This window comes from Leucoraja erinacea, chromosome 3 (assembly GCF_028641065.1).
Source record: "Leucoraja erinacea ecotype New England chromosome 3, Leri_hhj_1, whole genome shotgun sequence".
NCBI classification, from domain to species: domain Eukaryota; kingdom Metazoa; phylum Chordata; class Chondrichthyes; order Rajiformes; family Rajidae; genus Leucoraja; species Leucoraja erinaceus.
Genome location: NC_073379.1, coordinates 91,566,576 through 91,582,103, shown reverse-complemented (window position 1 = coordinate 91,582,103; position 15,528 = coordinate 91,566,576). Strand labels below are relative to the sequence as shown.

General features: G+C 40.7%; 1 protein-coding gene across 6 annotated transcripts in view; it reads right to left on the bottom strand.

Annotated features, from left to right (window-relative positions):
* Positions 1–15,528, bottom strand: part of trim36 (tripartite motif containing 36) — a 103,104-nt gene that overhangs the window by 14,019 nt on the left and 73,557 nt on the right. For all 6 annotated transcript variants that reach the window (XM_055633177.1, XM_055633178.1, XM_055633179.1 and 3 more), the window contains one exon: positions 6,270–6,563. In XM_055633177.1, coding sequence (XP_055489152.1) covers positions 6,270–6,563 — 294 coding nt within the window. The remainder of the gene's footprint in view (positions 1–6,269; positions 6,564–15,528) is intronic.

Sequence of the window (15,528 nt, the reverse complement as noted above, 5' to 3'; positions counted from 1 at the left end):
GAGAGTGGTGAATCTCTGCAACTCTCTGCCACAGAGGGTAGTTGAGGCCAGTTCATTGGCTATATTTAAGAGGGAGTTAGATGTGGCCCTTGTGGCTAAGGGGATCAGGGGGTATGGAGAGAAGGCAGGTACGGGATACTGAGTTGGATGATCAGCCATGATCATATTGAATGGCGGTGCAGGCTCGAAGGGCCGAATGGCCTACTCCTGCACCTAATTTCTATGTTTCTATGTTTCTATTTCAGTTTCTGTCTACACACTTTCCATAAAGAATCGCTGTGACTTTGACAAATACTTTCTAGATGTTAATATGTTATTTGCTTTTCAATTTGTCTTATGCCATAAATCGTTATATTTACCGCAGTTTTATCTGAGATGCCTACAGTGCTACTATTCTACACAGTTGTCCAACTCCCAGGAACCCCAACTAACACTGGGACAACATTTCCTTTTGTCTTCCAATCCAAACTGGAATTAAAAGCAGAAATCCAGCCTGTTACTGCCTTTTGCAACGATAGAGCGCTGTTTCCATGCTGAACATCAGTACTTGTATAACAAACTTACACTAACGCTGACCCCAATTTAAACTAAGTGTGCAATCCAGCCATTGTGGGACATAAATCAATTACCATTCCAGAATGCACACCACACTTGTGATATAACACACCCACACCAATACAGCAAGCAGTAAATATTTCCCACTCATGCAATTCGACTGCTGAACAAGTCATGGAAGGTTTTGATACCTTCAGAAGCTGACCATATTGTATTAGCTCTTCTAGTCAGATAATTACAACACTATAATAGCTGTTTTTTCCTTCCCTCTTAATCATGAAAAAAATTTCATAGTCTACTAAATATAGTTGCACTTCTCACAGGTAATTGTGGAATAAATTGGAAACATCATTCCATTTTATAACTGCAGAAATACTGCTCAGAGGGGAGATATATTTTCTTGCTGCAGAGGTACAAAGAAAAGTCCCTGCCCACATGTGTTCCCACAATGGGAGCTAGCTAGAAGCCATTATCTGATTTGGTTGGATAACATGCAAAACTAAATGTTTCAATGTACCGTGATACACGTGACTATAATAAACCTAACTAGCATTTGGGAAAATCAGGAAAGAACACAATTGGACTCTATTGTGTTGACTTGCATGGTAAAATAGCCACCACGGACATGCATGGCAGAACATCACCTGAAAGGAATAACCATTAGTGCAATGGGACCAAACAGGAGAGAACCAAAACATGCACTATTCACTTGTGCTGTTCAAAATCACTTTCTTACTAATCTTACTGCTCATCAAACTCTGTGATTCAACCAAACAGGACTCATTGAACCATCACTGAGAATATTTCATATATTGAGGATACTGTGATAGTTATTACATTTCTTTTTTTTTTTTTTTTTTTTTATATTTTTATTATTATTGGAGATAAGTACATAGTCTATTACATCATTACTGTCTTACATTTTTAAAATGATAACATTTTACAGTTATTATTACATTGTCTCCAATATTTTTTACATTTTTCTTCGTTTTTTTTTATAGAGAACAAAGAAGAGGGAAAAAGAGGGGGAAAATAAAAAAAAAAAAAAAAAAAAAAAAAAGAAAAAAGGAGAGAGGGGTGAAAAAGGTAATTAAGGAAGAATGGAAAAGTTTGTTTAAGTTTAAAGACATCATTCGAGATATGTTCGTATATTTCAAAGTGTAGTATTTCATCCAATCTTTAGTCCGGGTGCTAGTCAGGTTCCTGTGCTGAACTATTCTGACCCTTTAAGTACTCAATAAAAGGAGACCATGTTCCAACGAATAATTCCTGTTTGTCCAACAGGGCAAGTCTAATTCTTTCCACGTTTAAGGTCTCCGTCATTTCTATAATCCACATTCTGATTGTGGGGGCCGTAGGGCCTTTCCAAAATTTTAGGATTAATTTTTTTCCTGTTATTAAACTGTAATCGATAAAGAAGTGTTTGATTTAATTCTAATATTCCGAGTATTATTAATTTTGAGTTTGGTTCCAGTTGTGTTTTGGTTACTTTGGATATTATACTAAAAATATTTACCCAAAAATTTTTAATTTTTGTACAGCTTGTAAACATGTGCAATAACGTAGCTTCTGAATGTTGACATTTATCACATATAGGTGAGATATGTTGAAAAATTTTATGTAATTTTGTTTTGGCGTAATGTAACCTATGTATTACTTTAAATTGTATTAGAGAGTGTCTGGCGTTTAGTGAACACTGATGTATGTGTTGTAAACTTTCTTCCCAAGTGTCTTTCGTTATTACCTGATTTAATTCTTTTTCCCATGCTTGTCTATGTAAGTCCGTCATAGGGATGTCACTGTCTAATAAGATATTATATATAAAAGATATTAATTTTTCTGTATTAGGATGCTTATTCCAACAGTTATTACATTTCTGATTGAAAGATAGGGGTATTTTCCATAAGGATGAAAGTCTATGGATATGAGAATGAATGGGACTGGAGCAAAGAAAATCACAGAGAGGATTTAATACAGGTTTTCCTTTCAGTTTTAGAACTGACTTTAAGAAAGTGATGAAAGGGTGAGAGAAATTCCACCATTGGCAGAGTGATGATTTCTCACAGATTGTTGTTAAGATGGAGAGAATTTGGCACTTGATTCAGTGGATAAACATTTGAAACAAAGGATGGCACTGTGTTAATGGAGAATGGGCTGAATACGGAGGTCAGTGCTGAATTTCTGTAACAAAGACCTCGCCAAACACAATGGAGTAAGTGGATTTCTTCTGTGCTTCATAATGTAGGCAACAATTCACAAACAAAGTTAAATTCATTTAAGCATAATAAATCTTTTTCATTAGCAACAAATGATCACAATTTTAACAAATCATATTTACAACCAGATAATATGCACTATTTAATTTCAGAGGTAAATCTTTTCTTTTTATCAGGAACAAATTTGCAAGTTTTAATGACAGTGAAAGTGCTAACTACATACTCTGAAGAGAAGTTAAACCAAGGTCAATTGAAATACAATCCCAATTCAAATTTATATTCTCACATGATAATCTGGAGGGAAAATTGTGGAGAACTAAAAAATAAAAATGAAGGACGAATGCAGGGAATGTGTAGAAGGAGTTGAATACTTTATTGTCACATTTGACGTCCCAGTTCTTTGTTTCATCATATGTCAATCCAATGTGCTTCCAGTTAGGTCAACCAAAGACCATTCCTGACAGGACCCATAACATGCAATGTCATGTTCTCTTTGCTAAGAATTTGATTACATTATGCTTGGATGAACACACAATGGGGATATTTTACATGTGAAGCCAGACTATTTTGAACAAATATGATTGAAATCCATTCCGCACATGCACAAATAGTTATTTCCATTTAGTTTCTATTGAAGTATGCCGTCTGCTTTTGGTTGTATATGATGGCTGATCTGACTCAGTGCAAACACGCATCATGGCACTTCGGGTAATGGATATCCCACTGTACGGAAGTTACAAAATGACTACCAAAAGATTTGAGATGGGAAATAATAATTCGTTCTATGGAATTTGTGTGAGAAAAAATAACTTGGGCGGTATGGTGGCACACGTTAAGAGTTGCTGCCTAGCTGCCCTTGCAGTGCTGAAAACCCATGGTCGATCCCGACTATGGATGCTGTCTGTACAGAGTTTGTACGTTCTTCCCATGGCTGTGTAGGTTTTCGCCGAGATCTCCGGTTTCTTCCCACACCCTAAAGATGTACAGGTCTGTAGGTAAATTGGCTTGATAAAAGTGTAAATTGTCCCTAGTGTGTGTAGGATAGTATTAATGAGCGGGATCGCTGGTTGGAGCGGACTTTGTGGCCGAAGGGCCTGTTTCCACACTGGATCTCTAAACTAAACTAAACAAACACAAACTGCAAATGAAAATACTAATTTTGAAAATTGTTGTCAAGGGTATGTGTTCTAGAAAATTACAATAATATACAAATGGTATGTCATTTAATTGCATGGCGATCCTTCAATTATCCAACAAACAAAATCCGAGAGCTTTAACTATATTTCTTAAATGTGATTATTCACCAATTTAACATGGTCATAGAGTGGTACAGTGTGGAAACAGGCCCTTCGGCCCAATTTGCCCACATGTCCCAGCTACACTAGTCCCACCTGCCAGCATTTGATCCATATCCCAAAAGTTACTCCTCAGATTTCTATTAAATCTTTTCCCCTTCACCTTAAACCTATGTCCTCTGGTCCTCAATTCACCTACTCTGGGCAAGAGATTCTGTGCATCTACCCGATCTATTCCTCCCATGATCTTATACACCTCTACAAGATTGCCCCTCATCCTCATGCGCTCCAAGGAATAAAGTCCCAGCTTACTCAACTTCTGCCTATAGCTCAGACCCTCTAGTCCTAGCAACATCCTCGTAAATCTTCTCTGTACCATTTCCAGCTTGACAACATCTTTCCTATAACACGGTGCCCAGAACTGAACACAATACTCTAAATGTGGCCTCACCAACATCTTAGACAACTGCAACATGACCTCCCAACTTCTATACACAATACTCTGGCTTATGAAGGCCAATGTACCAAATGGCATTTCTGCTAAGTACATCTGAGAATTCTACAATGTCATTCTTAGTTGTAAATTAGTCGCTCATCATTTGTAAATTTCAAAACTAAACTCAGATACTGCAAATCTGAAATTTAAAAAAACAAAAAATACTGAAACACTCAGCAGGACAGGTAACAACTGTGGAAAAAGAAACAAAGTTAACATTTCAGGTCAAATACCTTCTAAGAACTGAAATGTTAATTCATTTTCGCTTTTCACAGTTGCTGTCTGCCTGTTAACTGTTCCCGCAGCTTCTGTTTTTAATAACAAAGATTGATAGAGTTCTGATCAAGGATATACTGGTGTTTTGACATTAGCTTCCTCAAAGTATTTTTTCCCTTGAATTGCATTCAAGGTTAAACATAGAAACATAGAAAATAAGTGCAGGAGTAGGCCATTCGGCCCTTCGAGCCTGCACCGCCATTCAATATGATCATGGCTGATCATCCAACTCAGTATCCTGTACCTGCCTTCTCTCCATACCACCTGATCCCTTTAGCCACAAGGGCCACATCTAACTCCCTCTTAAATATAGCCAATGAACTGGCCTCAACTACATTCTGTGGCAGAGAATTCCGCAGATTCACCACTCTCTGTGTAAAAAATGTTCTTCTCATCTCAGTCCTAAAAGATTTCCCCTTTATCCTTAAACTGTGACCCCTTGTTCTGGACTTCCCCAACATCGGGAACAAACAGGTGCATAAATGTGGCTGCATTGAAAAGAAGGCACACCTGCACCAATATGGGGGAGAATATCATTGCATTATTCCGAACGAGTTGCACCTTCTAGGATTGTGCAAGATAGCATCTGAATCTTCCCTTCTGACTCGGAAAAGGAAGATCCACTGAACCAATGCTTAGTCAGCAGTGGAACAGATATCTCTAAATATTTATGCATTCTAGTTATTGCTCACCACACTGACAGAAGTGTGGCTCACCTGCTCACTCAGAGACATCCACCAGGCTCCAAGAGTGGCAGCATGTTGCGATTTCCCAAGCAAGACAACTGATGGAAGACCGATGACTCAGATTAAGTTTTCAATCCTAATTCCAATACTTTCACAGACATAAACGTGAAATAAAATTCACCTCAGAGGCATTTATGAGAAAAAGATAGACACAAAATGCTGAAGTAACTCAAGGGTCAGGCAGCATCTTTAAAGAAAATGCATAGGTGATGTTTCGGATCGGGACGGAAGAAGTATGAAGACGGGTCCCGACCCGAAACATCACCTATTCATTTTCTGCAGAGATGCTGCCTAACCCGTTGAGTTACTCCAGCATTTTGTGTCCATCTTTGGTATAAACCAGCATCAGCAGTTCCTTTTTATTACATTTAGCATGAAAATATTGGTGCAATATATTCATAGTGATACTGTTCACATTATTTTCCAGAAACTGTCTTTCCAGTGAGAAGAGACGAATAATCTACAATGGGCACATATTGAAAGAAAAATATCCGCAGCTATAAAATTCAAAACAATATAATCTCCAAAGTTTTGTTAGCTAAACTGTTGACGATGTTAGTTATTATTTATCATTAATTGGATTGTCCACCTTAAAATAATCAGCTACATAGATGATCAATTTTATAATTATTTATCATTTAACAGATTCAAAAGATGACACAATTTATTCTCCCATGGGACTTACTTGGAGCAAGTGGTGTATGGAATGTGACTTCCTTGCTGTAGTCACTGTAAGTAGAATTCTTACACCCCTTCACTCTGAAGAGGTAGCTGCTGTTGGTGTCGAGGTTGCTTATGACTGTACTTGTTCCACTCACATCCTCGGTAGTCTGCCAGATACAGTCTCCACCTTGGTCAAGTTTCCTGTACTCGAGTTTATAGTGGTCGGCAGGAGGGGTGCCCCCGGGCTGCTGCCAACAGATGATTCCTTCGTCATACAGCCAGCTGTGCTTCTGGTCAATAATCGGTGCATCTGGAACTGGAACATTAGGCATGAGTTATTATTCCATGTATCGTTTACTCCACGACAACGGTTGCTTCACCATAATGGTTGCATTATCATAAAGGGCCTGTCCCACGAGCATGCGACTCCATGCGGCAAGCGCGACCTATTGTGGTCGCTTGAGCCGTACGGCCTCGCGGGGCCGGTCCCACTTCGATCGCCGGAGCCGTATGGAGTTGTGCGGAGCTGGTCCCGACATCGTGCGCGGGGGGCTCCGAAAAACTGACCGTGTTCAAAAATTCCGCGCGGCAACATGCTGGTGGGGCCGGCCCTGTACGGGGATCACTTGACCTCCGCGCGGCCCCCGCTTCCGGTTTGGTCGCGCTTGCCGCATGCAGGTCGCATGCTCGTGGGACAGGCCCTTAACTCACTCATATTACTCCGTCAGTACCTCTTAAACCCAAAACTCTACTATCCAGAATAACATGGGCCGCATGTGCATGAGAACACCAGCCAACCATGTTCCCCTTGGATATATATGGCTATTCCTTCATTGTTGCTGGATGTAAATTCTGGAACCTCCTCCCCAACACTATTGTATGAACACCCTCCACTGAAGGACTGCAATGGTTCAAGAAGGTAGCTCACTACCAACTTGTGAAGGCCAATGAGGAATGGACAATAAATGCTGATCTTGCCAGGGCTAGAGGGTCTGAGCTATAGGGAGAGGTTGAGTAGACTGGGTCTCAATTCCTTGGAGCACAGGAGGATACGGGATGATCTTATAGAGGTGCATAAAATCATGAGAGGAATAGATTGGGTAATGCACAGAATCTCTTGCCCAGAGTAGGGGAATCGAGGACAAGAGGACATAGGTTCAAGGTGAAGGGGAAAAGATTTAATAGGAATCTGAGCGGTAACTTTTTCACGCAAAGGGTGGTGGGTGTATGGAACAAGCTGCCAGCGGAGGGAGTTGAGGTTGGGACTATCCCAATGTTTAAGAAACAGTTAGATAGGTACATGGATAGGACAGGTTTGTAGGGATAAGGACCAAGTGCAGGCAGGTGGGACGTGTAGCTGGGCCATGTTGACTGGTGTGGGCAAGTTGGGCCGAAGATCCTGTTTCCACACTGTATCACTATGACTCGATCTTGCCAGTGCCACCTACATCTCAGAGAATTATTAAATAGAATTGATAGCCTTAAATCAATGGAAGGGAGATTATTGGAGAGATTCTCAGGGATAGGATCTACTCACATATGAAATAAAACAACTGGACTAAAATGATCCTTTTAGGGATAGTCAGTGTGGCTTTGTGCAGGGGAGGTCATGTCTTACAAACTTGATTGAGTTTACTAAGGAGGTGTTGAAGATGCCAGATGTGGGTATGGCAGTAGACGTTGCTATACAGGGACTTTAGTAAAAGATTTTACAAACTCTCTCATTGATGATCAAGAAGATTAAAGCACATGGGAACCATGGAGACGGTACTCTGGATTCTAAATTAGCTTGGCCATAGAAGACAGAGGCTGATAGTGGAGGGGGTTATTTTGACTGGAGGATCATGGCCAGTGATATTCTACAAGGAGTAAACTGTTGTTTCTGATATATACAAATGATTTGGATGTAAATGGAGATGGGGTGATTAGTATGTTTGCAGACAACACAAGAAATTGCAGTGAGGAAGGTTATCAGCAAAATGTGACCAGTTGGTGATATGGCTGGAGAAACTGCAGACGGAGGTTCATCCAAACATTGTATGGTGTGTTGCACTTTTGGAGTTCAAATGTTAGACAAAAGTATACAGTAAATGGCAGAACCCTTAGGAGCACTGATTTACACAAAGATTTTGGAGTACAAGTCCATAGCCCTCTGAAGCTAGCAATACAAGTGAACAGGGTGGTAAAGAAGGCATAAGGCATCCTCACCTTCATCTGCCAGGGTGTTCACGTTTATGAGGTTGCATTTGGAGCATTGTGTACAATTCTGGTCATTACATTACAGGAAGGATAAATAGGTTTTGGAAAGGGTGCAAAAGAGGTTTACCAGGATGTTGCCTGGATTAGTGGGTATGAGCTATAAGCAGAGCATGGACAAACGTGGATTGCATTCTATGGGACATCAGATATCGAGAGGAGACCTGATCGTATATAAAATTATGGGAGACATAGATAGGCTGGTTACTGAGTCTTTCACCAGAGCTGAAAGGTCAAATACTGGAGGTCATAGCTTTATGATGAGTGGGGGAAAGTTCAAAGAAGGTGAATGAGACAGTGTTTTTTCTTACATTGAGAGTGGTAGACACCTGGAATATGCCGCAGTGCAATGGTGGAAGCAACTACAATAACAATGTTAAGGATACATTAAGACATGAAGTGGCAGAGAATTAAGTATCAGTTTGCAGTTTAAGTTGGCGTCATAGTCAGCACAAATATTGTGAGCCAAGGGGACTATAATAATAATAATAATAATAATAATAATACATTTTATTTATGGATGCCTTTCAAGAGTCTCAAGGACACCTTACAAAAATTTAGCAAGTAGAGGAAAAACATGTAACCGGAATGAAATAAATAGTAGAGACATGACTAGTACACAAATTAAAGACATAATTCAATTCAAAACACAATATGAGGCAATTCAAGCACAGATGAAAAGGGAGGGGGACGTGGGGCTAAGGATAGGCAGGGCTAAGGATAGGCAGGTGTCTATGCCTGTGGTGCTGTGTTTTGTTCTATCTAAAATATACATATATGTATATACAATGTTCCTAATAATGAACAATACAAGAGAGCCACAGGGAACTGCAGAACTGATATACCAAAAGTGCTGGAGTAACTCAGTGGGCCAGGCAGCATCTCTGGAGAACATGGATAAGCGACGTTTCGGGTCAGGGACCTCTTCAGGCACATGTTTGGGAATACTAATCAATAATGCAATTCTCTTTTCTTAACTATGGCTTCTAATTAGATTTTCTGTTAGACAAGAAGCAAGAAGTAATCCTATGAATTGACTGAAGATAATTAAAACTTCTTGAAACACTTCTGTTTGAACCTGCATAACATCCAGTATTGTTGATTTCAGTAATATTAAATTGGAAAAGCAATTTGTAAAATGGCAAGATTTAAAATCTGAATTCCATGAACGAAATAAAGCAAATTCAATTAAAGAGACTTGTAGCTTGCAAAATGCACATCAGTATTCATCAGACAGCACAAACGTAACTAGTTTTAGAAGATAAATTAGTGCTCAAGGTTAACAAATGGGACACAAAGAGCTTCCTTCAGTCTGTGCCAACATTTCAGTGGGCGCATTTATTAAGTGGTGCAATAATAATCTATTCTGACACAGAAGGACTCAGCTTTGATTCTTGATTTTTAATGTGTTTCCTCAGGGATTTTAATGGGCTGGAGAAAAAGAAACATCACACATCAAGAAAGTATTTGATTAAAAAAAAGTATCTACTGAATGAGGATCTCACCAGCCCCAGCCATTTGCCAGAGATGTGTGCTGTTGATAATGTTGCTTCCCTGATCATTAAATCCGAGTCATCCTACATTCCCACGAGTGAATACGACATTGGACAAAGCTAAGATTAAGTTAAAGATCACCAGAAGTAAACATTAACCCAAACAGGACAATTGTAGAAAGGCCTGTGAGTTAATGCAGGGAGTGGATCCACTGTAGGGGTCACTATTCTGATAATGAGAACTTGTAATGTAACTACCCTAAAAAGTCTTGTGATCAGGCATAAATACACGGGGCAAGTGTCACCTACACTGCGCATACTGAAGAATCAGACTTAAAACAGTGTTTAAAATGATGGGCATCTCATTGGGCTCACTAAAAAGGAAACTTTGCTTGATTATTAAACTTGAAGAAATATTCAAGTTCATTCAACGCCAGGAGCTGGTCTTCCCTGGAAGGTTGATAGCAGCACCTGGGCCTATCTCCCGAACCACTGCCAGGGAATCCAGCAGTGCCCTTCTCATAATGTCCATTACCCGTCTGTAATTATCCAACACCAGCCCACCTCTCTCCCTGCCATATTTTTACTTGCCTCTACCTCAACAATCATCTCTTCTCCCCCTTCGTATCATCTCCTCTCCAATCCCTCAATCTTCCCCTGAGGCCTTCAATCTCCTCAATTCCCTGAGGCCTGCTTTCTTCTGTCCGATCATGTCATTCTTTCATCTACCAAATCGATGCTAATCTCCCCCCCGCTGCCACAAGAAGACTGACTTTGGTGCCTTCCCACACAGTGGGGAACTTTGATTCTGCTGTGTGGGGATGTTTTATGTCAAACCCTATAGTGTGTTGTGTCCTGTTGATTTTTATTGTATGGCTGTATGGAAATTCATTTCACTGTGCCATCAGGCACACGTGACAATTAAATCTATCTTGAATCTTGAACACACCTCACATGATCATGTCCAACACCTTCCCCCCCACCCAATCACCCTTGCTCTTCTCTCCCCTACCCCTCCACGCCAGCCCCTCTCCAATCTTCCTCGCCATTCCCAAGTGATCAAATCCAAAGGCAGCCTTCAATCTTCCCCACAACATTCTTCTTTCTCCATCACTCTGGGTGGTGACAACAACAAAGTCAACAACACACTTTGTGTGCGATGTTGGAATTGACAGTTCTAACATGTTCAAATCTTTGTGCATCATGCTGTTTATGTTTTGGATTCTTGTGGTCTTTTCAAATCTAGAGTGGAACAAACATTTGCCTGCCATCGTTTCACAAGAGGTGAAGCATTTTAAAACACCATTGTATTGGAAGAACCAAAAATGGTCTATCCCATCACCTCTGCTACATTTGCTCATGGGGGCATCTGGAGGGAAGCCCCAGCAAAAGTCTAATAGTCTCCACTGTAACAATAAGTACAAAGCATATTCTGAACTAAAGCAGCTCCAACCAACAGTCAAAGATGGTGTTTATTTAGCTTATTATTACTGTCACATGTACTGAGGTACAGTGAATAAACTGCTTCAATGAAAGTAAATATAAAGGATGCCGGAGATTTCAATAAAACATAGAAACATAGACAATAGGTGCAGGAGTAGGCTATCCGGCCCTTCGAGCCAGCACTGTCATTCAATATGATCATGGCTGATCATCCAAAATCAATATCCCGTTCCTGCTTTCTCCCCAAAAACAGCAAATAATCAAAATACTCGGAAGGTCAGGGACATATGGAGGGAGAAACTGGACTAACATTTTGGGTCCATGGCTTTCTGCTCCAGAACTAAATATTAGCCAGTCTGCAATGTTTCATAAACTAAACCATATCATCTTACAACTATGCACAAGGGTACAGGTACTTTGGCAACAAATCTAGTCACTGTCATGAGAGGCTTTTGGACTTTGAAATTTCATTTTACGACAGGAAGGATGTTGCCACAATTTGAATATCACATAAAATGCGAGGAACTCAGAAACTACCAGTGGCCTTTAAGTGCATCTAAGTATTGAACATTAATATTTTAATTTTTTGTACAATCAATGCATTATTTAAAAGCCACTCAGTTTCTGAATTCCAGCACCAAAGGCACAAAGTGCAACTTAGTAACATCCTGCCTCAGCAGCAGCCATTTCCATGGAGACCGAACCTGGCCTAAAAGCCTCATTTATCATCACTCTTAATGCAGTTATTGATCTATTAGAAGTAAGTGAAGCTGGCCATTAAGCTATCTACAGACCGCTGGAGTCTCAGCCAGTATCAATGGAACCAACATGATAATATTTATTCCGCTGCTATCAAACACAGATGCATTATTGTTTAACCAAGAATGGATTTAGCCCAGGGCATCAAGGAGATTGGCAGCTTGCACAGTTATAATGGACTACATGTCCTAATCCAGCATGCCATGAGGAAGCACAGAACTTCACGAGGAAAATTGTAGAGCCAACTGTAAGCTGAATCGTCTGTGAAATGATTCATTAATACAGAGACAACACCATCACAAGACAGTTTATTTTTCTGCTTTCTTCATACATCATCTGTGTTATGGTTACCCACAGATTTTTCAAGTCAACAATACATGTTTACCAGAGCAAGGGGAAGGTTGTTGAAAAGTTCAGAAATCTTCTCTGTCAAATTTTCTGCAAAATCAATCAAATATACTGAACTCATTCCTTGTTATCTGTTGATTTGCTTCCTGTGGGTACGAGGAATCATGAGGTCACATAGAAACACAGAAAATAGGTACAGGAGGAGACCATTCGGCCCTTTGAGCCAGCACCGCCATTCATTGTGATCATGGCTGATCGTCCCCAATCAATAACCCATGCCTGGCTTCTCCCCATATCCCTTGAATCCACAAGCCCCTAGAGCTCTATCTAACTCTCTGTTAAATCCATCCAGTGACTTGGCCTCCACTGCCCTCTGTGGCAGGGAATTCCATAAATTCACAACTCTCTGGGTGAAAACATTTTTTCTCACCTCAGTCTTCAATTACCTCCCCTTTATTCTAAGACTGTGGCCCCTGGTTCTCGACTCGCCCAACATTGGGAACATTTTTCCTGCATCTAGCTTGTCCAGTCCTTTTATAATTTTAGATGTTTCTATAAGATCCCCCTCATCCTTTTAAACTGTCGGTCCAGTGAATACAAGCCTAGTCTTTTTAATCTTTCCTCAGATGACAGTTCCGCCTTCCCAGGGATCAATCTCCTGAACCTATGCTGCACTGCCTCAATCACAAGGATGTCCTTCCTCAAATTAGGAGACCAAAACTGTACACAATACTCCAGATGTGGTCTTACCAGAACCCTATACAACTTCAGAAGAACCTCTCTACTCCTATACTGAAATCCTCTTGTAATGAAGGCCAACATTCCATTAGCTTTCTTCACTGCCTGCTGTACCTGTAAGCCAACTTTCAGTGACTGGTGTACAAGGACACCCAGGTCTCGCTGCACCTCCCCCTTGCCTAACCTAACCCCATTGAGATAATAATCTGCCCCCTTGTTTTTGCCGCCAAAGTGGACAACCTCACATTTATCTATATTATACGGCATCTGCCACGAATCTGCCCACTCACTCAACCTGTCCAGGTCACCCTGCAACCTCCTAACATCCTCTTCACAGCTCACTCTGCCACCCAGCTTTGTGTCATCCGCAAACTTGCTAGTGTTGCTCCTAATTCCCTCTTCCAAGTCATTAATACCCCCAATACCATATGCTCTAATGTTAGTCACTAGTCTCCCGTGCGGGACCTTATCAAAGGCTTTCTGAAAGTCTAGATACACTACATCCACTTGGATGTCACTTGGACATCACTCTCAGGCCCCATCTCACATTCCTTCTAACACGGCGGTACAGCTACTCCCTACAGCACCAGAAACACGGGTTCTATCCTGACTATGGATGCTTGTCTGCACAGAGTTTGTACATCCCCCCGTGACCTGCGTGGGTTTTCTCCGAGATCTTCAGTTTCCACCCACACTCCAAAGAAGTACAGGTTTATAGGTTAATTGGCTTGGTATAAATGTATAATTGTCCCTAGTGTATGTAGGGTAGTGTTAATGTGCAGAGATCATTGGTCGGTGCAGACTAGGTGGGCCAAAGGGGCTGTTTCCGTGCTGTATCTCAAAACTAAACTAAATATATCTCTGTACATTGAGCAACAAAGCATTGTAGTCAGAGCGCTGTACAGATCAAAAACAGGCCCTTCGGTCCACCACATCGATGCTGACTTTTTGTTCCAATTTACCTGCATTAGGCTGGTATCCTTTTATGCCTTGCCGATTGAAGTACATGATTAGATTCCTCTGTGCAGAAATTGGATCTGATTCCAATACTTCCTCTGGCAGTGCATTCCAGTCAGCAACCACTCTTAGTTTGAAAAACCCAACTTTTAGATCCCCTTTCAAGCATCTTCCTGTCACCCAAAATCCATGTCCTATCTACTCTCTCCATGGCTCACAATGTTCTTTACCTTCAGCAGATCATCCCTTAGCTTCCTTCTCTCCAGGGAAAACAAGCCCAGTCCATCAATGTTTACCCTATTAGAGACATCTCTCCTCTCCCACCCTCCCTGCAACTTAACAAAGTGATTTTGTCTCCTTCCCAGTTCTGAGAAAGATCTTTGACCTGACATGTGTAACTCTGTTTCTATTCCACACAGATGTGATCTGACCTGCTTTGAGTATTTCCAGTATTTTAGTTTCTCTTTCAGGTTTCCAGCATTCTCAATTATCAATATGACGGTGAAGCTGTTGTGCAAAAATAATATAACTGTACAGTTTTTGTGCAGCATATTATAATATTTTGTGGTGTCTCATATGTTATGTTGTATTATTCGCAGTGCTCGTCTCAACATAGTTATTTGTTGCATTTGCTTTCAATGACATTGGGAAAGGAGATCTGGCTTGGACTGCAGTCTGAGCCTGCCGATTTATTCCTGATCCATAGAGGCTCGGGCAACCCTGCCTGCCAGCTACCTGCAGTGGGCGGAGCAGCATGTCAACCATATCAGAGCAGAAAGAGCAACTCCACTTCTGGCTCTCCTTTGAAAAAACTTTTATTTTGGTCCCGTAAGGTCATAAGGGTTAGAAATAGCCCTTAGGGTGTTAATTTTGGACAAATTGGAGATGCAAGGACACTAAAATTGAGTAAAGGCTTCTGGGCTGCTAGGCCATTTGGTTAATTTAAATGTGCCTTCTGCAGAAATGGGACAAGCTGCAGAATGGTGCCAGCTTGTCTAGAGCCTAGAAAGGAGTTGCAGGAAGCGAATGGAACATCTGCAGATTCGGACAATTAGGTGTAAATTGCATGGAATGGCTTGGGCGAATGCAAACCAGACATACACATTGTAAATATTGTTGCAAAGCTTTACTTTGTTAGATGTTGATTGGGTTAAGTGTTGAGCCTTGTCTGGGTTTCTTGAATATCCAGGCACATGTTGCATAATTCATCTCTGTTAACTTGCTTCTAGAAACTTAGTCAGATACATTGTATTAGTCACTGTATTATTAGGTTATGGAAATGTCTAT